Source organism: Notolepis coatsorum (genome assembly GCF_963971535.1).
Source record: "Notolepis coatsorum genome assembly, chromosome: 11".
NCBI lineage: Eukaryota > Metazoa > Chordata > Actinopteri > Aulopiformes > Paralepididae > Notolepis > Notolepis coatsorum.
In genome coordinates this window covers 111,216,937-111,242,406 of record NC_140175.1, presented here as the reverse complement: position 1 = coordinate 111,242,406, position 25,470 = coordinate 111,216,937, and the positions used below count along the sequence as shown (strand labels likewise).

Genomic DNA, 25,470 nt, shown 5'->3' with positions numbered 1-25,470 from the left:
ATCAGAGAGGACATGACACGTTACATCAGAGAGGACATGACACGTTACACCAGAGAGGACATGACACGGTGTTGAAGCCGGTGGATAATACTGATCACTGGGGTGAAAGTTAACCCCTCTCGCTGCAAGACACACACAGCCTCGGAGACACCTGGACCCTCCTTCTCTACATCCCTCTCTCCTGCAGGAGGAACATGATCCCTCCGCCTTCCCTCTGGACCAGACCACTGAACTAAAGTAGCCTGAGAGGGCATTCAGAATGGAGAGAGTGGAGAAGGATGAGAGACGGGAGGGGGGAGGGGGGAGGGGGGAGGGGGTGATGATGAGGGGAGGAGGAGATGAAGGAAGGATCTAGTTTCAGTCACTCAGGGTGTTTCTCCACTCTGCTGCATCCTTCCTCAGCAGCAGAGATTACCACATTCTCTCATTCTCAAGTCCCTAATCTCAAGTCTGAGTCAAGTCTCAAGTCGATTAGCATGTAATTTAAAGGAACATGCCAACTTTTTGGGAAATTAGCTTATTTGCCATCTACCCTGGAGTTAGACAAGCAGATACATTTTTTTACACTTTTCTTCTCTGTGCATGCATTAGGCTTAGGGAACAGGCGCACCATTAGCCTAGCTTAGCATCATTCACTGGAAGTAGGTGTGCCAGTGTAGCCTAGTTCCCAACAGTCATGAAATACACATACAAAATAATAATTAGACATTTTTGTTTTCTAAGCAGATATATACTCAGAATTTTTTTTGCCCAACCACTGCTGCCTGGGCGCAGTGATTTCATCACCTCAAAAGCCCAGTTTTTCAAAAAACAACACCATTAACCTGCTTAGTAATCACCATTAACCTGCTCAGTAATCACCATTAACCTGCTCAGTAATCACCATTAACCTGCTCAGTAATCACCATTAACCTGCTCAGTAACCTGCTCAGTAATCACCATTAACCTGCTCAGTAATCACCATTAACCTGCTCAGTAATCACCATTAACCTGCTCAGTAACCTGCTCAGTAATCACCATTAACCTGCTCAGTAACCTGCTCAGTAATCACCATTAACCTGCTCAGTAATCACCATTAACCTGCTCAGTAACCTGCTCAGTAATCACCATTAACCTGCTCAGTAATCACCATTAACCTGCTCAGTAACCTGCTCAGTAATCACCATTAACCTGCTCAGTAATCACCATTAACCTGCTCAGTAATCACCATTAACCTGCTCAGTAATCACCATTAACCTGCTCAGTAATCACCATTAACCTGCTCAGTAATCACCATTAACCTGCTCAGTAATCACCATTAACCTGCTTAGTAATCACCATTAACCTGCTTAGTAATCACCATTAACCTGCTCAGTAATCACCATTAACCTGCTCAGTAATCACCATTAACCTGCTTAGTAATCACCATTAACCTGCTCAGTAATCACCATTAACCTGCTCAGTAATCACCATTAACCTGCTCAGTAATCACCATTAACCTGCTCAGTAATCACCATTAACCTGCTCAGTAATCACCATTAACCTGCTCAGTAATCACCATTAACATGTACCACAATGGGCTTGTCATGGTACAAGGCTCAGATTCAGATTCCTTTATTGAGCCATTTGTGTAAAAACACATTGGTAATTGTTGCAGCAATACAGTGTATGCATTTTCTTTTCTTTTTTCACAGTAAACAACACCAACACAGACACATGACAAGAAACGAAACAGTGCAGTGGAGGATTAATCAATAAAATACATATATATATATATATATATAAAGTGAAGAGTGCAGAGTTCCAGTACGGACTAGTGCAGTCAGTGTCATCGTGCCAGTGTCACTTGGGGGCGGAGGGGGGGGGGGGGGGGGGGCGGAGGGGGGGGGGACCTGAGGCATTGATGAGCCTGGCGGCTGAACAGCCTGGAAGACTTTGAGCTACAGTTGTAGCTCCCTGCACTGCGGGGGGGGGTACCGGGTGTGTGCCGGATTAACGGTATATCAACCAGCTCGGGTTACACCTGGTGATTATAACAAGCGGCTGTTAATGTCGGGCCACTGCCTGCAGACAGGCCGTCGGAACCTTCATTTATAATAATAATACAGTATCTTTATTTGTATAGCACCTTTTGGGACAAATAAATAAGGAGCTTAAATAGTCGGGTTACAACCACTTGTCCATCCTACCGTGGGAAGGGCGCACGAGGGTGGGGGGGGGGGGGGGGGGGGGGCTAAGAGAGAGAGGTAGAGAGAGGAGATCGATGATCTCTCTCTCTCTTGCTCTCTCTCTCTTGCTCTCTCTCACACAGCATTAATCTCACGTGGAATCCCAAGCAGATCAGACCTAGTAGACTGTATATGAATAACTTCAGTATGAGACTATGAGTACAGCATATTTTGCATATTGTTAAAAGAGCCAAGGCTGGCTTGTGTAAATTAAACATATGACTTACCATCAGAAGAGTTGACATTCAGTTGACATCCACAAAAAAATATAAAATTGTTTCATATCCTTTACAGTGTAACAGTCCACCATGGGCATGTTGTATCTGTCCCGTCGTTTGAAAAGCAGGCATGATGATGGAAAGCAAAATATGCATTTACATGACTGCATCCAGCTAGCCATATAGCTTGTTGTTGTTGTTCTTACCGAACCAGCTAAGACCGAGTATAGCCTTAACCCTTCGAGAAGGTTTGTGGTCCAGGCTGGAACTTTCCATAAAAGTGTTAGTTAGTTAGATCCAACACCGTCTGAACAGTATCTCGTAATGATCTCTCCAACTCCTGAGAATACACTCCCACGAGCCTAGCTAAGCTAACGCACTGAATCGAAATGAAAATATAGTTACTGGCTCCTCCTCCGCATTATTTTCTGATCACTGACGACGTGACGAGTACAGTGGCGCAGAGCTTGCTTCGAGCGCTAGAAAACGCGCCCGAGACATCATATTCGAAGACCCTGATAGGCGAAATGTATTTGCTTGATCTATTTACATTGGCTGCGACGATACAGTGTGCACGTTAAGTCTATGCGCCCCCAGTATTAGGGGTACTCTCAATCAGGAGAGAGAGAGTGACGTCATGTGAATCACGCACAAAAAAATTATTTATATTTGATATATTAACGTTATATGCATTTGAAACGTGTGCATTTGAAACACAGACATACTTAAAATGAGTAATTATTATTCTTTTTAAACATGTTTAGTTTATTTTTAGGGGTGGAAAATATAAAATCAAAAAACAAAATGTCTTCTTCTCCTTCTCTCTTCACCAGGGGGGGCAGCGCCCCAGCGCCCTCTATCGGCCGGCCGCCACTGGTTACAACTAGTTACTTTCGTCGAGGCGAGGACAAATTTAAACTTTGTCGTTCTAACAAATGAATTTGTCTTTTACTCAAGAGTTATATAAACTCAGTGAAAATTATTTACTGTGAGTTGTGATTTTCTTTTTCTTCTAGTTTTGCAACATAAGAAAACTGTCCCACAATTCAATGAATTTGTGCTAAAGGTGTTAAATATATTTTAACACGATTGATAAAAAAAGTTGGAGCTCGAATTTACGAAGTCGGACACGTGTTCTTAAGCTCATTGTATTGTACAGACACCCTCTGAACTAAATAATTATAATAATACTGTAATAAATATGACAAAATATGGCATTCAACCGATGTATAATACTGTTACAGCTTTGCGCCGACAGTCCGGTCTGCGATGTGCATGGCTGACTGCCGTCAGAGCGCTCGTTTTGGGAACAGACACACAGATCTCAGTTCTCCACTTCATATAATGAATCAAAATGTCCAATCCAACGAATTTCGATTGCTCATAATAGCCTGCTGCTGAATAACAGTACATGCTCAAGCAATTATGTTCCATGATTTTATTAAAACTCATAAGACCATAACTGCACACATACATTCGGTAAATAACATTGCATGTTAGAATAAAGTATTTCAGCACTACAGTATCTAAAGTCTGGCAACACCTTGGCAGTCAGGTACAGTACAGTAGGTGCAGTCAGGTACAGTACAGTAGGTGTAGTCAGGTACAGTACAGTAGGTGTAGTCAGGTACAGTACAGTAGGTGTAGTCAGGTACAGTACAGTAGGTGCAGTCAGGTACAGTACAGTAGGTGTAGTCAGGTACAGTACAGTAGGTGTAGTCAGGTACAGTACAGTAGGTGCAGTCAGGTACAGTACAGTAGGTGTAGTCAGGTACAGTACAGTAGGTGCAGTCAGGTACAGTACAGTAGGTGTAGTCAGGTACAGTACAGTAGGTGTAGTCAGGTACAGTACAGTAGGTGTAGTCAGGTACAGTACAGTAGGTGTAGTCAGGTACAGTACAGTAGGTGCAGTCAGGTACAGTACAGTAGGTGTAGTCAGGTACAGTACAGTAGGTGTAGTCAGGTACAGTACAGTAGGTGTAGTCAGGTACAGTACAGTAGGTGCAGTCAGGTACAGTACAGTAGGTGTAGTCAGGTACAGTACAGTAGGTGCAGTCAGGTACAGTACAGTAGGTGTAGTCAGGTACAGTACAGTAGGTGTAGTCAGGTACAGTACAGTAGGTGTAGTCAGGTACAGTACAGTAGGTGCAGTCAGGTACAGTACAGTAGGTGTAGTCAGGTACAGTAGGTGTAGTCAGGTACAGTACAGTAGGTGTAGTCAGGTACAGTACAGTAGGTGCAGTCAGGTACAGTACAGTAGGTGTAGTCAGGTACAGTACAGTAGGTGCAGTCAGGTACAGTACAGTAGGTGCAGTCAGGTACAGTACAGTAGGTGTAGTCAGGTACAGTACAGTAGGTGTAGTCAGGTACAGTACAGTAGGTGTAGTCAGGTACAGTACAGTAGGTGTAGTCAGGTACAGTACAGTAGGTGTAGTCAGGTACAGTACAGTAGGTGTAGTCAGGTACAGTACAGTAGGTGCAGTCAGGTACAGTACAGTAGGTTTAGTCAGGTACAGTACAGTAGGTGCAGTCAGGTACAGTACTACAGTACAGTAGGTGTAGTCAGGTACAGTACAGTAGGTGCAGTCAGGTACAGTACAGTAGGTGCAGTCAGGTACAGTACAGTAGGTGTAGTCAGGTACAGTACAGTAGGTGTAGTCAGGTACAGTACAGTAGGTGCAGTCAGGTACAGTACAGTAGGTGTAGTCAGGTACAGTACAGTAGGTGCAGTCAGGTACAGTACAGTAGGTGTAGTCAGTAGTTAGTACAGTACAGTAGGTGTAGTCAGGTACAGTACAGTAGGTGTAGTCAGGTACAGTACAGTAGTTGTAGTCAGGTACAGTACAGTAGGTGTAGTCAGGTACAGTACAGTAGGTGTAGTCAGGTACAGTACAGTAGGTGCAGTCAGGTACAGTACAGTAGGTGCAGTCAGGTACAGTACAGTAGGTGCAGTCAGGTACAGTACAGTAGGTGCAGTCAGGTACAGTACAGTAGGTGTAGTCAGGTACAGTACAGTAGGTGTAGTCAGGTACAGTACAGTAGGTGTAGTCAGGTACAGTACAGTAGGTGCAGTCAGGTACAGTACAGTAGGTGCAGTCAGGTACAGTACAGTAGGTGCAGTCAGGTACAGTACAGTAGGTGCAGTCAGGTACAGTACAGTAGGTGTAGTCAGGTACAGTACAGTAGGTGTAGTCAGGTACAGTACAGTAGGTGTAGTCAGGTACAGTACAGTAGGTGCAGTCAGGTACAGTACAGTAGGTGTAGTCAGGTACAGTACAGTAGGTGTAGTCAGGTACAGTACAGTAGGTGCAGTCAGGTACAGTACAGTAGGTGTAGTCAGGTACAGTACAGTAGGTGTAGTCAGGTACAGTACAGTAGGTGCAGTCAGGTACAGTACAGTAGGTGCAGTCAGGTACAGTACAGTAGGTGTAGTCAGGTACAGTACAGTAGGTGCAGTCAGGTACAGTACAGTAGGTGCAGTCAGGTACAGTACAGTAGGTGCAGTCAGGTACAGTACAGTAGGTGTAGTCAGGTACAGTACAGTAGGTGTAGTCAGGTACAGTACAGTAGGTGCAGTCAGGTACAGTACAGTAGGTGCAGTCAGGTACAGTACAGTAGGTGCAGTCAGGTACAGTACAGTAGGTGTAGTCAGGTACAGTACAGTAGGTGTAGTCAGGTACAGTACAGTAGGTGTAGTCAGGTACAGTACAGTAGGTGTAGTCAGGTACAGTACAGTAGGTGTAGTCAGGTACAGTACAGTAGGTGCAGTCAGGTACAGTACAGTAGGTGTAGTCAGGTACAGTACAGTAGGTGCAGTCAGGTACAGTACAGTAGGTGCAGTCAGGTACAGTACAGTAGGTGTAGTCAGGTACAGTACAGTAGGTGCAGTCAGGTACAGTACAGTAGGTGCAGTCAGGTACAGTACAGTAGGTGCAGTCAGGTACAGTACAGTAGGTGCAGTCAGGTACAGTACAGTAGGTGCAGTCAGGTACAGTACAGTAGGTGCAGTCAGGTACAGTACAGTAGGTGTAGTCAGGTACAGTACAGTAGGTGCAGTCAGGTACAGTACAGTAGGTGCAGTCAGGTACAGTACAGTAGGTGCAGTCAGGTACAGTACAGTAGGTGTAGTCAGGTACAGTACAGTAGGTGTAGTCAGGTACAGTACAGTAGGTGTAGTCAGGTACAGTACAGTAGGTGTAGTCAGGTACAGTACAGTAGGTGTAGTCAGGTACAGTACAGTAGGTGTAGTCAGGTACAGTACAGTAGGTGCAGTCAGGTACAGTACAGTAGGTGCAGTCAGGTACAGTACAGTAGGTGTAGTCAGGTACAGTCAGGTACAGTACAGTAGGTGTAGTCAGGTACAGTACAGTAGGTGTAGTCAGGTACAGTACAGTAGGTGCAGTCAGGTACAGTACAGTAGGTGTAGTCAGGTACAGTACAGTAGGTGTAGTCAGGTACAGTACAGTAGGTGTAGTCAGGTACAGTACAGTAGGTGCAGTCAGGTACAGTACAGTAGGTGTAGTCAGGTACAGTACAGTAGGTGCAGTCGGGTACAGTACAGTAGGTGCAGTCAGGTACAGTACAGTAGGTGTAGTCAGGTACAGTACAGTAGGTGCAGTCAGGTACAGTACAGTAGGTGCAGTCAGGTACAGTACAGTAGGTGCAGTCAGGTACAGTACAGTAGGTGTAGTCAGGTACAGTACAGTAGGTGCAGTCAGGTACAGTACAGTAGGTGCAGTCAGGTACAGTACAGTAGGTGTAGTCAGGTACAGTACAGTAGGTGTAGTCAGGTACAGTACAGTAGGTGTAGTCAGGTACAGTACAGTAGGTGCAGTCAGGTACAGTACAGTAGGTGTAGTCAGGTACAGTACAGTAGGTGTAGTCAGGTACAGTACAGTAGGTGTAGTCAGGTACAGTACAGTAGGTGTAGTCAGGTACAGTACAGTAGGTGTAGTCAGGTACAGTACAGTAGGTGTAGTCAGGTACAGTACAGTAGGTGTAGTCAGGTACAGTACAGTAGGTGTAGTCAGGTACAGTACAGTAGGTGTAGTCAGGTACAGTACAGTAGGTGCAGTCAGGTACAGTACAGTAGGTGTAGTCAGGTACAGTACAGTAGGTGCAGTCAGGTACAGTACAGTAAGTGTAGTCAGGTACAGTACAGTAGGTGTAGTCAGGTACAGTACAGTAGGTGTAGTCAGGTACAGTACAGTAGGTGCAGTCAGGTACAGTACAGTAGGTGTAGTCAGGTACAATACAGTAGGTGTAGTCAGGTACAGTACAGTAGGTGTAGTCAGGTACAGTACAGTAGGTGTAGTCAGGTACAGTACAGTAGGTGCAGTCAGGTACAGTACAGTAGGTGCAGTCAGGTACAGTACAGTAGGTGCAGTCAGGTACAGTACAGTAGGTGCAGTCAGGTACAGTACAGTAGGTGTAGTCAGGTACAGTACAGTAGGTGTAGTCAGGTACAGTACAGTAGGTGCAGTCAGGTACAGTACAGTAGGTGTAGTCAGGTACAGTACAGTAGGTGTAGTCAGGTACAGTACAGTAGGTGTAGTCAGGTACAGTACAGTAGGTGTAGTCAGGTACAGTACAGTAGGTGCAGTCAGGTACAGTACAGTAGGTGCAGTCAGGTACAGTACAGTAGGTGTAGTCAGGTACAGTACAGTAGGTGTAGTCAGGTACAGTACAGTAGGTGCAGTCAGGTACAGTACAGTAGGTGTGAACACCTTGGCAGTCAGGTACAGTACAGTAGGTGTAGTCAGGTACAGTACAGTAGGTGTGAACAAACCACTGTTCGTGATTCTGCCTAAAGCCAGGTCTCTGGCTTCTCACTCGCATTGAGAGGTGCTCTCAAATTGCCATAACTGCCTATAATTGGTTGCGTAAATATCAGCATTCCAAAGCAATTCGCCTTCATTGTTATTCATCATTTAAAACTATCTGTGCCATATCTATATATTAATTAATAATATATATATAGAGAGAGAGAGAGAGAGAGAGAGAGAGAGAGAGAGAGAGAGAGAGAGAGAGAGAGAATATGTAATATATGTACTTATTTGTAATTCGATTGTGTGCGAGCATTGTGCACCTAAGACTAGCCCACCTCTAAAGCCCTGTCACACTTAAGGGTTAAAGGGCTTTACAATCAGGAGGATGAAGACATCTGTTATTTGAAGGACAAACAGACATTGTGGGACAGTTCAAACAGAACCCCACAGAGTCTGTGACTCTTAAAGGGAGGGTGAACAGATGGGCATGACGCAGGACGATGGAATGATGAGGAGAAAATGAGAACAAGGAAGGAGGACAGAGAGAGAGGAGGAGAGAAATGGAGACAAGAGATTTGTTTAGAGGTGACCAGAGGACACACACAGTTTGTTATCTTAAAGGAACAGACACTTTTCTGGTCTAGATAATGGTCTACTCTAGGTAATGGTCTAGAGATAATGGTCTAGAGATAATGGTCTAGATAATGGTCTACTCTAGATAATGGTCTAGAGATAATGGTCTAGAGATAATGGTCTAGAGATAATGGTCTAGATAATGGTCTAGATAATGGTCTAGGTAATGGTCTAGATAATGGTCTAGATCAGGGGTTCCCAAACTTTTCAGGCCGGGACCCAGAAAATAAGGCGTCAGAGAGCTGCGGCCCAATGCACATCGTCAGGCTTTTTTTTTTTTTTTTTTTTTTGCCAGGCGACCGATTTTTTAAGCCAAATATCACTTCAATCCTATTAAGTTAGTTCAAGTTAGTTATTAATTTATATGTGCTATTTATGAGAGGGCTAACTTGTTGCAAAATAATAATGAAAAAAATTGTTAGAAAAAATTGTTGCTGGTCTCCGTGCACAGATTTTATTTTTTATTTGATCTCTTCCCACGGCGACTATGGATAGGGAATTTCTTTATTTAATTAAAATGTTCACGACAACATGGATGCATGTACTCTGCCAGCATGTTTAATATCCATAATACTAAAGGTTTGACTAAGATTTTTATGAAATGTTATTGTAATTTTTTTTAATTTGTTTTTTTAATTATTTACCTTTTCATGTCACGCACCACCTAGAGGGCGCACCACAGTTTGGGAACCACTGGTCTAGATAATGGTCTAGACTCCAGATAATGGTCTAGACTCCAGATAATGGTCTAGATAATGGTAGAGAGATAATGGTCTAGGTAATGGTCTAGAATGGTCTAGTTAATGGTCTAGAATGGTCTAGGTAATGGTCTAGTTAATGGTCTAGGTAATGGTCTAGTTAATGGTCTAGGTAATGGTCTAGTTAATGGTCTAGGTAATGGTATAAGTAATGGTCTAGTTAATGGTCTAGGTAATGGTATAGATAATGGTCTCTAGATAATGGTCTAGATAATGGTCTAGATAATGGTCTAGGTAATGGTCTCTAGATAATGGTCTAGGTAATGGTCTAGATAATGGTCTCTAGATAATGGTCTAGGTAATGGTCTAGATAATGGTCTCTAGATAATGGTCTAGATAATGGTCTAGATAATGGTCTAGATAATGGTCTAGGCAATGGTATAGATAATGGTCTAGGTAATGGTCTAGATAATGGTCTAGGTAATGGTCTAGATAATGGTCTCTAGATAATGGTCTAGGTAATGGTCTAGGTAATGGTCTAGATAATGGTCTCTAGATAATGGTCTAGATAATGGTCTAGATAATGGTCTAGATAATGGTATCTAGGTAATGGTCTAGATAATGGTCTCTAGGTAATGGTCTAGATAATGGTCTAGATAATGGTCTCTAGGTAATGGTCTAGATAATGGTCTAGTTAATGGTCTAGGTAATGGTCTCTAGGTAATGGTCTAGGTAATGGTCTAGATCATAGGTCTCAAACTCACGGCCCGCGGGCCAAATCCGGCCCGCCACGTCATTTGATGTGGCCCCCCAAGAGCTCAGGTAATTTTTTTTTAACATTAATATTGGGTTAAAAAATAGCAGTGTTAAAATAATTGTGGGTTAATGCGTTAATAAAGCTTTGACTTTGACAGCCTTAGTTATTACACATTCTTACACATACATGTATGTTGAACATCTGAGGTATTGATGAAGTAACAAAGGAAAAAAGCCAAAAGCACTTACTCCTCAGACATTCTTTGACAATTTTACAGCCCAAAATACAAAAAAGATCCAGGCGGAATAGGTAACAAAGGGTTGAAGAAATATTGTCTGAACTGTCAGATGCAAACTGGCTGTGTGACATAACCGAGCATCTCGCTCAATTGAATAAGAAGCTGTAGGGACGCAAACAAGTCCCACCCAAAACTTTACCAATATAGTTGTGAACTGAGACAACCCTTATTTTGTTATTTTTGAGTACAGTTACAGTTGTGTGTTCATGCAGACACATAATAGCAATTTCATTACGAATTGAAAATGGGGGACCCTGATGTAAACAAGTCGAAAGTCTTTCTCTGGTCTGCATCCCCTTAACAATTGTGTGTATTGAGCTGTACTGTACTGTACTCATTCTGCAATCTGTTAATTAAAGTTAATAATTAATCTTCTATTAGTTGGATGTATGGCCTCTGCAAGGTTGTGTGCAGCCATTTGTTTTTGTAACATCTGCTACATCTGTCCCACGTGTTCTTTGCAGCTCACAGTTGTTAGTTCTGCCCCTCTTGACTGTGACAAAAAGGTTTTGAACAAACTTAATGTCATAGCTTGTATTTGATGATATTCTTCTTTGTTATTTACTTGAATGGTTTGATCATTGATTGATGGAGTAATATGGGGTTCTGATAAACTAAAATTATTTGTTAAAATAACATAAGCTAACATATATTTTTACATTTATGCAAATGCATATGCAATATGTATAACTTGAATAAGTAATAAATACAGAAACAACATGTTTAACAATATGTAAATGAGTAGCTACATTTATTTTACATTACATTAACATTTATACGGTCTTTGGCCCTTTGAGGGCAACCATAATGCTGATGTGGCCCTCTGTGAAAATGAGTTTGACACCCCTGGTCTAGATAATGGTCTAGATAATGGTCTAGGTAATGGTCTAGATAATGGTCTAGATAATGGTCTAGATAATGGTCTAGGTAATGGTCTAGATAATGGTCTCTAGGTAATGGTCTAGGTAATGGTCTAGATAATGGTCTAGATAATGGTCTAGTTAATGGTCTAGATAATGGTCTAGATAATGGTCTAGGTAATGGTCTAGATAATGGTCTCTAGGTAATGGTCTAGATAATGGTCTAGATAATGGTCTCTAGGTAATGGTCTAGATAATGGTCTAGTTAATGGTCTAGATAATGGTCTAGATAATGGTCTAGATAATGGTCTAGTTAATGGTCTAGTTAATGGTCTAGATAATGGTCTAGTTAATGGTCTAGGTAATGGTCTCTAGGTAATGGTCTAGGTAATGGTCTAGATAATGGTCTCTAGGTAATGGTCTAGATAATGGTCTCTAGGTAATATTTAGATCAGTGGTTCCCAAAGTCGGGGTCGCGACCCAAAGGTGGGCCGCGAGCAGCCACGGGTGGGCCGCGAGATGATTTAAAAAAAATAAAAATAAAATAAACATTTTTTTTTTTTTTTTTTTTTTTTTTGTCAGGCCACTGAACTTAGAAGCAGGCCAGGACAGTGTTTCTAGTTGTATTCTAAAATTCTATTCTATTGTATTCTAAAATGTGACTATATGGTTTTATATTAACTTAATAAATAAACAAAAACGAAAAATCTACTTATTTCAATGAACATTTCAAACTAAATAACAGATTATGCACATAAAACGCTGAAAACAACCGAAGCAACAATAGTATTTTAATGAGGCTATTATTATTATCATTATTATTTTGCAACAAGTTAGCCCTCTCATAAATAGCACATATAAATGAATAACTAACTTGAACTAACTTAATAGGATTGAAGTGATATTTGGCTTAAAAAATCGGTCGCCTGGCAAAAAAAAGAAAAAGCCAGACGATGTGCATTGGGCCGCGGCTCTCTGACGCCTTATTTTCTGGGCCCCGGCCTGAAAAGTTTGGGAACCCCTGGTCTAGATAATGGTCTCTAGGTAATGGTCTAGATAATGGTCTCTAGGTAATGGTCTAGATAATGGTCTCTAGGTAATGGTCTAGATAATGGTCTAGAATCTATCAGCGGTTCCCAAACTTTTTTGGCTGTGCACCAGGGACGTGCACAGGACTTTAGAGGGGCAGGTGCTCAAAGGCTGAAAAGGGCACTACACTTGTGTGTATATATTAACCGAGCGCGCATAGCGCGCAAACACGATTTTTAAGGGCCCTTTTCGGGCGGGGGGCCCCCTTTTTATGGTTTTTGGGGGGTTTTGGTGATCAAATATTGAATATTGAACTATAATAATCAGTGCAGGAGCTGGGGGCGGCTACGTGGCGTAGTGGGCAAGGCGCTCGCCACGAATGACGGAGACGCTGGGCTTGCCTGTTCGAGCCCAGCGCTCCACATTGCTTTCAGTTTAGCTGGTCGTTCATACTAATACACATTGGCCGTATTAGGGGGTGGGAAACTGATGGGTGGGGATCGGGCGTTGTGGACAGCGACTCCTACAGGTCGGTTGGTGCGCCTGCGCAGTAGAATCAGGAAGTGTCGGGGGCAGCGTGAGCCTCCCACGTGTTACTCCTCGCCACTGAGAGATCGAGCTGCGCAGGTGAAAAGATGCGACTGCTGTTACCTCAAGTACCGGAGGGGACTTGTGCTATGTATGACTTAGTCCACATTGCAGCCGGCTTGTGGGAGGCAAGAAACTGTGTACGTGACAGGGGAGGGTTGAATTGGATGATACAAAATTGGGATGGGAGAAAATATAGAAAATGGGAGAAAAAGTGGATAAAAAAAAAATCAGTGCAGGAGCTCACTTATCCTTGAAAGACACTTTTATCACTGACTTAAAAGGCACATACATCTCCATAAATGTCCAGGGGGGAGGGAATAAGTGCTTACCCTACAGACCCCAAGAAGTGCTGTATATTCTGTATTGTTTAATATAAATGCATTTTTTATTCCAATCCCGATTTGTATTTGAGATTCCCAAATCCCATCGGACTTGACTTCTTCGTGTCCCTCAATGAGTGTAATACCAGCATTCAACTGTATGCGCCACAGGGGTTTCTATCATCATCATCATCATCACCCACGCTATGCATAAAATATAGGTCCGCGGAGAGGCACGCTGAGGAGGCCGTGCAAACTGCAATGGAATATGGGGCATCTCTCTCTCTTTACCTAATATTTTGATTCTATCCTGACATTTTTCAGTTGGAAGGGCAGTCTATATGCGTAACGGTCAAGTTTTTTATTTTAATTTTTTTCCCAAAAAGGGCACTTTTTTGATGAGGCTCAAAAAGGCAGGTGCTCAAGCACCCCTTGGCCTCTATGTTTACATGTGCCTGCTGTGCACCCCCCGTCACCTCCCAACCTAGCTGACGCACCCCCCAATGCCCAACATAAAAAAGGCAAGTCTATTCATAGGCACACTAAAGGCATCAGGTTTAATCCAATAAGAACACATACCAGTGCAGTAGGCCTATGAGCTCTCACGTTCACAAAAATTGGGAGAATAATAATATGAAACCAAGTAAAGATCCTCGCCTTAGCGAGCGCACAACAATTAACCAGCTATCAATCAGCAGCAGTTAGTAACGAAAATGTAGGTAACACCAGTAATTTTACTCAAATTGCAACAAATAAAATACTTCACCACATGAAAGAACAAAATGAGAATTACATTCATATACTCAGAAACAGATTGGCCAAAAAACTAAAACAAAACACATTTTCATGGATTTTCAAGTGCAGTGGCCTGCAGAAAGAGAGTGAGGGGGCAGATAGAGGGAGTGGAAGGGAAGGGAGAGAGAGAGAGAGAGAGAGAGAGAGAGAGAGAGAGAGAGAGAGAGAGAGAGAGAGAGAGAGAGAGAGAGAGAGAGAGAGAGAGAGAGAAAGGCATAATTCCCAGTAGGCCTGAGATTAATCATAATTGCAATTGCTTTTGCTTGGGTAAGGGTTTGTGTTGTTTTTTCTCTGTTATAGTGGAGTCATGTTCTACCTGCGTTTAATTTTAAATTAATATATTAAAACCAGCACTAACCTGGTAGCAATAATAGTATTCCGGACGGCCCAGGCCGTCATGCCCTCGAGCGCACTTCGCAGCACTTTGCCCTCGTCTGTCGGCTTAATGCGACGGATGGGCCTGCATCTGTGCACAAAGCTCTGCGAAGTTTGCTGATTTGGCTTGAAGACAGTTTAATGCGCAAGTCCTTCTCAACATCATGCAGTCTTTGGCGATATTTTGTCTTCACTGCTGTGTGAGCAGAGAATCCAGCCTCGCATAGATAGCTTGTGGCGAAGGGCATTAAAATCCTCACGGCTTGCATTGCCAGGTCTGGGTATATGCTGACATTGCCTCGGTCCAAAAATCCACAAGTGGCTTTGGTTTGAACCGCAGCAGCAGCGCTCCATCAGATGGTCGATCAGCTGTTGCTGCTGCTGTAGTGACAGGAGGGGAAACTTCAAATGGGTTGAATCCACGTCTGAGATGCCTCCATAGGTGGGAAATATGTCCGTAGCTGCTCAGCGAGTTGGTTGAGGTGTTCTGTTATTAGGCTTTTTAGGCCCTCCACAGAGTGGTCAAGGCTGCAAGGAGGATCACTGAAGCTAGCCTCCCAGATATCTCCACAGTCTTCACCTCCCGCTGCCTACGTCGTGTGAATAACATCTTACAGGACCAGTACCACCCAGCACACCATCTTTTTCAACTGCTGCCCTCTGGTCGAAGGTATAGATCCATCCAGTCCGGAACTAGCAGACTGACCAACAGCCTCTATCCACGGGCTGTCAGGCTGCTCAACGATCAACATCAACTTGCCCCCCGTCCCCTCGAACCCCCCGTCCCCAACCCCCGGTGACATAACTCCCACTTCTCCATTACAACAATAACTGTGAACCGGACTTGCATTGCTGCACTATACACTATTTCATCCATTGTAAGTCAACGCCCCCCCCCCCCTCCCCCCCTCCATCCATTAACTCACTGGACTGTTACTGTAATACTTATATTTATTTATTTGCACTAGCACTATTGCACTTGGGACATTGATGGTATGTTATTATTATTGAGGACATTGGGACATCGATACTATATTATTATTATTATTATTGACATTATTATTTTGCACATGCTATATTTTATGTTTGTATGCCAGCGATGATGTTCCAAACTAAATTTCGTTGTACCAACAATGACAATAAAGATTCTATTCTATTCTATTCTACAGGTTCACCCATGACAACTTAGTTTCCCTCCAAGAACATATGAAGTGTAGGGAAACACATGAGCATAAATACGCTGCCACAATAATAGCGTCCTGGTCGCGCGTCTATGGCATTTTGGCAGGAAGTAAAGTACATCTTTTTTTAAATGATTATTAAAACGTATGTCTTTAATTACGTGAATTTCAAGATTTACACAGTGAAAATCCCCATTTGAAATAACGTATATTAGTTATATTTTATTAGTAAAATAACACCATACTCACCGCCATTAGCCTTTTCATGTCACGCACCCCCAAGAGGGAGCTCGCGCACCGCTGGTCTAGATAATGGTCTAGGTAATGGTCTAGTCTAGGTAATGGTCTAGATCAGGGGTCGGCAACCCTAGGCCCGCGTGCCCGCATTGGCCTGCGGGAGCATTTTCATTGGCAGGGCACAGGGGGCAGCATTAAAAAAAATAGCTTTGAAATATTATAGTGAAATATTTTGCACTGTTGTCGCATTTATCTTGTTGAAATCCTCCCACCGGTTCTTTTTTGTAAGTCGACTGTTTTGCACACCCCTATGACAGCTATACAGCTGTTCCCATGGTGCTCAGCTGTAGCTGTCAGCTGGCCTCCCGCGCCCGCCCGCAGTTCCCAGGTAATCACATAGTGCTGCGGTTGCATTCTGTATGTGCCGTCTTTCATGATGGCAACCCCCGCTAAGAAAGTTAAAGCAAAGGAAATTCAGGCATTCCAGCCCTCGTGGACAGACGACTACGGGTTTGTGTGTCAGAAGCACCGTGCTGTGTGTACTTTATGTTTAGAAAATGTAGTTTGCCGAACGTCAGGTGTGAAACGCCATTTTTTTTTCTTGTCCTCACTGTTCTAATTTGTGACTCATGATTTTATCCAAATTCTTTTATTCTACTTTTTCTATCTGGTTTCACTGTTTTTAACTGCTGTTTGTTTGTTGTCATTTATTTCTGATTTTGTTTTATTATGTTTTTATATTAAGCTGTAGTGTAAAGCACCCTGTGCATTCGTGCTGTGAAGGGTGCTATATAAATAAAGGTCATTCATTCATTCATTCATTCATTTTGAGACGAAGCATCAAAAAAGTTTCAAAGATCAGGCGGATAAGGCAGAATGTGGCCAGGTATGGAAAGCAAGCCAGCACCCTCAAAGTGTTCACGACTGCTAAAAACCACGTAACTGAAGCAAGCTATCGCATTGCTCATTGCATTGCGAAATGTGGAAAGCCATTCACTGATGGCGAGTATATCAAGGAGGCTTTTCTCTGTAGCTCAGATGTTTTGTTTGAAGGCTTGCCAAACAAAGAGACAATCAAATCAAGGATAAAATATATCCCCATGTCAGCTCGAAGTGTCGAGCGACGCATCAACGAAATGTCAGAAAATATCAGAGAACAGCAAACAGCTGGATTAAAAGATGCTCCGGTGTGCAGCTTAAAGTGAAATACATTGATACATTATTCAGTAACATTTTCAGAGCCTTATAACAAAAACATTATTACGGTCACCATTGTGACCAATGGGATTAATCAACAAATTGTATTCTTTATTTTTCTATTTAATTTTAACATTGCACATGTTAAAAGGGAGAGGGCAACGCCATTTCTTTTTACTCAAAATGTGAGTATTACCAAGTCAACTTGTGTTCTTAAAACAATGACAATAAACATAGTTTTATTAGGTTGAAATAATGTGGTTATGTACTTATTTTTCTGTTAACTTATTATGGATTGAAAACTGAAAACCTTAATGCACAGTAACTGAACTCAATCTTTTTAAGTTCTGGTAACTTATTGTTTTTTTTTAGTGTAGTCTTGCGATCAATCGAAACGTCTTTACACGTTATACCTCACATTCACCCATTCATTCACACATTGTGGTGTTCTCCATTAGGCCTGTAGGTGGAGCTACGACACAGCATTGATTGATTGATTGATTGATTGATTGATTGAAAACTTTATTAACTGATTGCAGAATGGGTACAGTACAGTACAGCTCAATACATACAATTGTTAAGATGCAGACCAGAGAAAGACTTTCATCTTGTTTAACGTACAGTACAGCACACGTACAGTACACACACCGATGGTTGAGGCAGCCCACGTGGCATTTTGAATGTGTCCAAAATTGAATGGGCAAATGTGAGTGACTGCATGTGAGTGTCTGCATCCCCCCCCCCCCCCCCCAGCTCAGATTTAGGGTTGATACAACCATCATAATAATATTGTTAATAATAACAATAACAATAATGATGTAATAATGTAAAAACTATCATAAAAAATACCTGATTATGAGGGGGAAAAATGACGATGCATGGAATATTGTTGATATGGCACACTAGTTACAACTATATTTCAAACTGGCACTTCATGTCAAAAAGGTTGCTGACCCCTGGTCTAGATAATGGTCTCTAGATAATGGTCTAGATAATGGTCTAGGTAATGGTCTAGGTCAGGGGTCTTCAATTAAGTTTGGCCGAGGGCCAAATTTTTTCCATGCCATTGTATGGGGGGCCGGAAACAAAAACAATGGCTAATTTAATATATTGATAGTGAAAAGATTTTAACTCTGTGACTAACCACCTTATAACTAAGACATACATTTGTGGCAGAGGCAGAGAATGGACAAAATAAACTAGCTGCATAGGTGGCATAATAAACTGTAAACGACATACACATTTGCACTGAACATTATACCTTTGTCTTTGAGAGACAAGCGCCTCTCTCTTATCGGTTTACATTACGCACAACCAATGCGTCTATCTGACAGCCCTTTCTGTGGAGCGCACTGGACTATTGAGAAACAATAGGAATCTTCCATTGGTTCTCCCAGTCCATGTGACCATTTCTAGCATTTCCATTGGCTATAGTGACAGACATAGATATATGATAAATGGATAGATACAGCGGATTAGATGCAGTCCAGAGAAAACAACCAATCTAGATATTTCAAGATTCTATGCTTTACATCTGCGCATTCTCTGAGAGATGCACAACATTTTGAGATGACAATCGATACAATAAAGCAAGTCTTTATCACAAACAAATCCAAAGATATTTAATGTTTTACAAAACATGTCTAGTGTTGCGCCCGGCTTTAGAGGGTTAAAAGCCTAATTGTATTTTTTATTTAGTTAATAAATGTCTTGCTGTAATTCCTTATATACCTAATGTAGGCAGATTCAGCTTTTTTTGCTCTGATTTGACTTCAGTTTAATTGCATTGTTACTGTTCACATGTGTGGTGCCATCAGTCATATAAGTAAAGATAAAGTTTGAATGACTTACTGAACTGGTGTTTTAATTTCACACCACACTGCTTGTTTGTTATTTCAGCACCAGGCGCTGTCCACCGACTTTTTTCATGTTGAGCAAGCGCTACATTGTACCTCGCTGCCTACCTGTTATTCACTCTCAACATGGATAAAACAAAGTATAATAAGCATTCTTTAGGTGGTGGTAGTTTCTCTATTTGGACGTTATAGCTAACATAATATAGCCTAGCCTAGTTGGTAAAAAAAAAATATATAAGTGGTCGTGTTAAAACGCAGCTATTTTAATAGTTAATTATGTAAAGTAAATTGTACTTGTCGCCGCATACACTCAAACTCCTCTGACCTCATCTGGTCACACACACACACACACAAAGAGCAGAGATGGGACGGGCGCACACACACACACACACACACACACACACACACACACACACACACACACACACACACACACACACACACACACACACCCATACACACACACACACACACACACGCACACACACACACACACACACACACACGCTTATAGCAGACTTAGTGATTTTTTTATATTTCAGCTAATGAAGTTAAATCAGAGAGGAGAGAGAGAGACACACACAGACAAAGTAGCCTACTGAGTCCGTTGTCTTGGAATGGAAATTAGCTGTAATTTCTGCACCTCTCCCTCCGTCTCAACACTTGAGACCTGAGTATTTAACCACACCCCTCCGACACAAATGTAGTCCGATAATGATTAGCCTAATTTGAGAGAATAACAAACTATAATACTATGTTTTATATTACACAACGGTTTTACAATTGTATTTAAAATCTAAATTATATTATATACATTTTCTATTATTTTCTATTTTATTTAGCTTTTTTTCCACAGACCACCTGCAATACCCTCGCAGACCACAGTTTGGGAACCACTGGTCTAGGTTATGGTCTAGGACTAGGTTATGGTCTAGGTCAGTGGTTCTTAACTGGTGGGTCGCGACCCAAAAGTGGGCTGCGGGGCCCTTTTGAGTGTTTTTTATTTTATTTGTACATTTCTGATGCTGCGCTTTTATTTTGAAGGACATACGTTTCCCATGACGCAGCGCGCGTGCATTAGCCGTTTGCTGCCAGCGTTGTCATGACAGTAACACTAACGTCGTTAGAATCCTCATGAATCCTCTCTAGACCACCTTCACAGAGTCCTCATGAATCCTCTAGACCACATTGACAGAATCCTTATGAATCCTCTAGACCAGGGGTCAGCAACCTTTTTGACATGGAGTGCCTGTTTGAAATATAGTTGTAACTAGTGTGCCTCAACAATATTCCATGCATCGTCATTTTTTTTCTCATAATTAGTTTTATTTTTATTTTTTCCTCCATTTTCCTCCGATTTTCTCCCATCCCAATGTTAGTCGTATGCCAATTCCCAATCCCCTTCCTGGTCGCTGCGCACTTACCCCCCACAGTCAGATCATCTGGGAGAGTGGAGGCTATCACGTGCTTCCTCCGACACACGTCCAGCCAATCACCGCTTCTTTTCACCTGGCAGCGCGGATCCTCCCTGAGAGGGCGTAGCGTGTGGAAGGATCACACTATCCCACTCAGGTCCTATCCGCGCTTAGCAGGCGCCCCGACCGAACTGTAGGAGTCGCTGTTTACAACGACCCGGACCCACCCTGCCAGCTTCTCCCACCCTCTAATACAGCCAATTGTATTAGTGTGAACGGCCAGCCAAGCTGGTGACAACCCCGGAGCTGTGAGCTGGATTCGAACAGGCGAATCCAGCTCACAGCTCCGGGGTTGGTGACGAACGCAATCTCCGCTACGCCACCTAACCGCCTGATAATTAGGTATTTTTAATGATAGTTTTACATTATTACATCATTATTGTTATTGTTATTATTAACAATATTATTATGATGGTTGTATCAACCCTAAATCTGAGTTGGGGGGGGGGGGGGGGGGGAATGCAATGCAGACAAACAGCTGCATACAGTGCGACCATTTCACTCACATTTGCCCATTCATTTTTGGACACATCACACACCATCGGTGTGTGTACTGTACGTGTGCTGTCATAGCTCCACCTACAGGCCTAATGGAGAACACCAGGAGAACACCAGGATGTGAATGGAGGGTGAATGTGAGGTATATCGTTTAAATAAGTTTTGATTGATCGCAAGACTACACTGTAAATTTTTTTATAATAATAAGTTACCAGAACTTAAAAATATTGAGTTCAGTTACTGTGCATTAAGGTTTTCAGTTTTCAATCCATAATAAGTTAACAGACAAATAAGTACACAACCACATTATTTCAACCTAATAAAACTATGTTTATTGTCATTGTTTTAAGAACACAAGTTGACTTGGTAATACTCACATTTTGAGTTAAAAAAAAAGGCTTTTAACATGTGCAATGTTCAATGAAATAGAAAAATAAATAATAAAATGTGTTGATTAATCCCACTGGTCACAATGGTGACCGTAATAATGTTTTTGTTATAAGGCTCTGCAAATGTTACTGAATGATGTAGCAATGTATTTCCAGCTAAATTGAAATAATAAACAAATAAAGGGCCTCAATTAAATATGTGGTAGTAAAAAGAACCTGTGGGAGGATTTCAACAAGATAAATGCGACAACAGTGCAAAATATTTCACTATAATATTTCAAAGCAAAAAAAAAAGTATAATCTTTTTAAATTTTTATGCTGCCCCCTGTGCCTATGAAAATGCCCCCGCGTGCTTATGCAGGCACGCGTGCCTAGGGTTGCCTACCCCTGCTCTAGACCACCTTCACAGAATCATTATGAATCAGTCTAGACCACATTGACAGAGTCCTTATGAATCCTCTAGACCAGGGGTTCCCAAAGTTTTCAGGCCGCGACCCCCGAAATAACGGTGTCAGAGAGCCGCAACCCCCACTATTATAGGAGGTATAAAAAATATTTTGATGGATTTTTTGTTTTTTGTAAGGGTCCCGCCTCCACCAATCACATGCGGCTCCCTTTGTGTGTGTGTGTGAGCAAGAGAGAGAGAGAGATAGTTCTCCAACTTGTGTGAGTTGCAGTGATCTCCTGGTTGTTCCCCACCTAGGTTATCTAACTATTGCGCCGCTGCAACTAGAAACACTGGCCTGGCCTGTTTCTAAGTTCAGTGGCCTGACTGCATAAAAAAGAATACATTTTTCTTATTTTTTTATTTTTTGGAAATATTTGATTTAAAAAAAATTATCAGGCGACCCCCCGCACGGCGGCTCGCGACCTCCCTAGGGGTCGCGACCCCCACTTTGGGAACCACTGCTCTAGACCGCGTGCGTGTGTGCGTGTGTGTGTGAGACCAGGCTTAAGGCAGGGAAGAAGAACTTCTTGTAAATGACAGCTTTCATCTCTACTGGCCATGAAATCAGCTCTGAGAACTCAATTATCTCTCTCTTTCTGTCTGTCTGTCTGTCTGTCTGTCTCTCTCTCTGTCTGTCTGTCTCTCTCTTTCTATCTGTCTGTCTCTCGTTCTGTCTGTCTGTCTGTCTCTCTTTCTGTCTGTCTGTCTGTCTGTCTCTCTTTCTGTCTGTCTGTCTGTCTCTCTGTCTGTCTCTCTTTCTGTCTGTCTCTCTCCGGTCCTTTATTGGTATAACTGTCAAAAATTATATAATGCCAAAGCAGTTGCCAACATCACAAAAAAATCACAATATAGTGATTTTATGTTTTCTTAACACTTTGATCGCCATGGGTTAAATTCATAATTTACCATCCCTCGCCATCTCTATTTGTCTATGGAGAAGTTCCCCTTCTTTGCAGGGCTATAACTTTTTAAATTCTATTGCTAAATTGCCATTATTATGGCCCATTCAATGTCCTATATGTATTGTTCAGGGTGTAGCAACGTTAAACTTTTTCATTCACATATTCATACTAAAATATGGTCTAAAGTATAAGTATGTTTTTATCGTTTTCTGCAGCTTTCTTCAGAACGTGATTTATAGCCCTAAATGCATTATATTGATGATCAAATACAGTTTGGTAGGAATCTGTGCGAGATAAAAAATGTCAACTGGACGTGGTTCTAGAAGTTACTACGTGTCATCTGATGATGACCGGATGGGCGGGGGATCGTTTATAATTCCGTGGGCAGCGTTAGATGATTCATCCAGAGTGGGTCATATGTTCATCATAGCAGTTTATATGGAACACGTTAGAATATAACTCTGAATCTTACCGTGGCTTCCTCGCGCCGCTGGCAGATGAGCGTGGAACAGAATTTTTTCTATTATGGGATGGAGAAATGCCCGATCCATTTCCAGGTTGTATAATAGTATATACGTCCAAATCATGTTGTTTTTTCGAGTTATTTGCACCGATCGATGTTCACTGTGTCAAGACAGAGTCTCTCTAACGATAGTGAGTGCCCGGACCACATATGGATGAGCACTACCGGTTCAAAGGCTCATTTCCGGTTGGCGATCTGCCGATCGGCCACCAGATGGCGCTCTTGAACTGCTAGAGAGTTGAGTGGAGCTTTGCAGTGTGTCTCAGGGCTCCGGAGGGGAAATATGATTTCGATTACCGATTTTTTAAATATTGACATCAAAGACGAGTTACGGCGTCTTCGGCAGAATGAGCATGGCTAGGAATGACGTCTTAACTCGTCCCCGGCGATCATAGTGTTAATTATTTGTATACTTTATGTGAGAAAAATAACAATATAATCCAGGTAGTTATTACAGTATTAGTATATAGTAGTATATATTATAGTATAGTAATCATAGAGGTGTTTGGTGATATACAGCATACAACCTTTATTTGACAGGGTTATATATATATATAATTATATATAATGGGAGAGTGTGTGTGTGAGAGAGAGAGGGGGGGTGTGTGATTACTCAGCCCTTGTGTGTGTGAATGTAACAAGTTCCTAACGTTTTCTTTCCCCTATTATTTCATGCGCACTTTATTCATTGTTTTAAATAATTATTTTCATTTAGGTTATTTTGTGCATCACTCGGTTTTGAATTTGATGCAAATTTGCAATGCATGAGGGTCATCCTTTTGTGTTAAATGGCTGCTTAAAGCAAGCATTTGTTGACTCGCATGTTGATAAGAGTATTAAAACTTGGAACTTGAAAAAGATCCGTTAAGGTAGATAAAACCTTTTTTTATATAATACGATTAATTTGCGATTAATCGCGAGTTAACTATGGACAATCGTGCGATTAATCAGATTAAATATTTTACGATTGACAGCACTAATCTATATATATTGTAGTATTAGTACCGTATATAGTAGTATATTATAGTATAGTAATCATAGAGGTGTTTGGTGATATACAGGTTATATAGAGGTGTTATATAGAGGTGTTATGATATACAGCAGGTTATATAGAGGTGTTATGATATACAGCAGGTTATATAGAGGTGTTATGATATACAGCAGGTTATATAGAGGTGTTATGATATACAGCAGGTTATATAGAGGTGTTATGATATATTCCATATGTACTTTATCTGCAGCCCACCAGTGAGGAGGATCTGTGTCCTATCTGCTACGCCCACCCCATCTCTGCCGTCTTCAAGCCCTGCTCACACAAGTCCTGCAAGTGAGTACACCTGTGTATGTGTGTAGAGTGTGTGTGTGTATTAGATATAGTGGACTTGTGTAAAGTGTGTTTATGTGATATAGGTATTTGTGTAGAGTGTGTATTTGATATAGTGTACATGTGTAGAGTATGTGTATATTTGATATAGTGTACATGTGTGGAGTACGTGTATATTTGATATAGTGTACATGTGTAGAGTATGTGTATATTTGATATAGTGTACATGTGTAGAGTATGTGTATATTTGATATAGTGTACATGTGTAGAGTATGTGTATATTTGATATAGTGTACATGTGTAGAGTATGTGTATATTTGATATAGTGTACATGTGTAGAGTATGTGTATATTTGATATAGTGTACATGTGTGGAGTACGTGTATATTTGATATAGTGTACATGTGTAGAGTATGTGTATATTTGATATAGTGTACATGTGTGGAGTACGTGTATATTTGATATAGTGTACATGTGTAGAGTATGTGTATATTTGATATAGTGTACATGTGTAGAGTATGTGTATATTTGATATAGTGTACATGTGTAGAGTATGTGTATATTTGATATAGTGTACATGTGTAGAGTATGTGTATATTTGATATAGTGTACATGTGTAGAGTATGTGTATATTTGATATAGTGTACATGTGTGGAGTATGTGTTTATGTGATATGTGTAGAGTACCAAGGTTTCTGGTTGGGGAACACAGAACGAAGGTTATCCTATAACCCTAGTTATATGAGTATAGCGAGCACTCTGCTCTATTGGAACTGTCCCTTTAATCATATGCTATCATGAAAACGTTCAACCACATGCACGCTCCTCACCTGCCTGGCCACGCCCACATCCGCTCACACATAAGCGGGGCCATGGCCATACTACCAGCTCAT

At 41.7% G+C, this 25,470-nt stretch overlaps 1 protein-coding gene across 2 annotated transcripts in view; it reads left to right on the top strand.

Moving 5' to 3' along the window:
* The window catches only part of rnf123 (ring finger protein 123), a 484,329-nt gene that overhangs the window by 444,458 nt on the left and 14,401 nt on the right, over positions 1-25,470 (top strand). For both annotated transcript variants that reach the window (XM_084325137.1, XM_084325136.1), the window contains exon 39: positions 24,497-24,582. In XM_084325137.1, the coding sequence (XP_084181263.1) occupies positions 24,497-24,582 (86 nt within the window). The remainder of the gene's footprint in view (positions 1-24,496; positions 24,583-25,470) is intronic.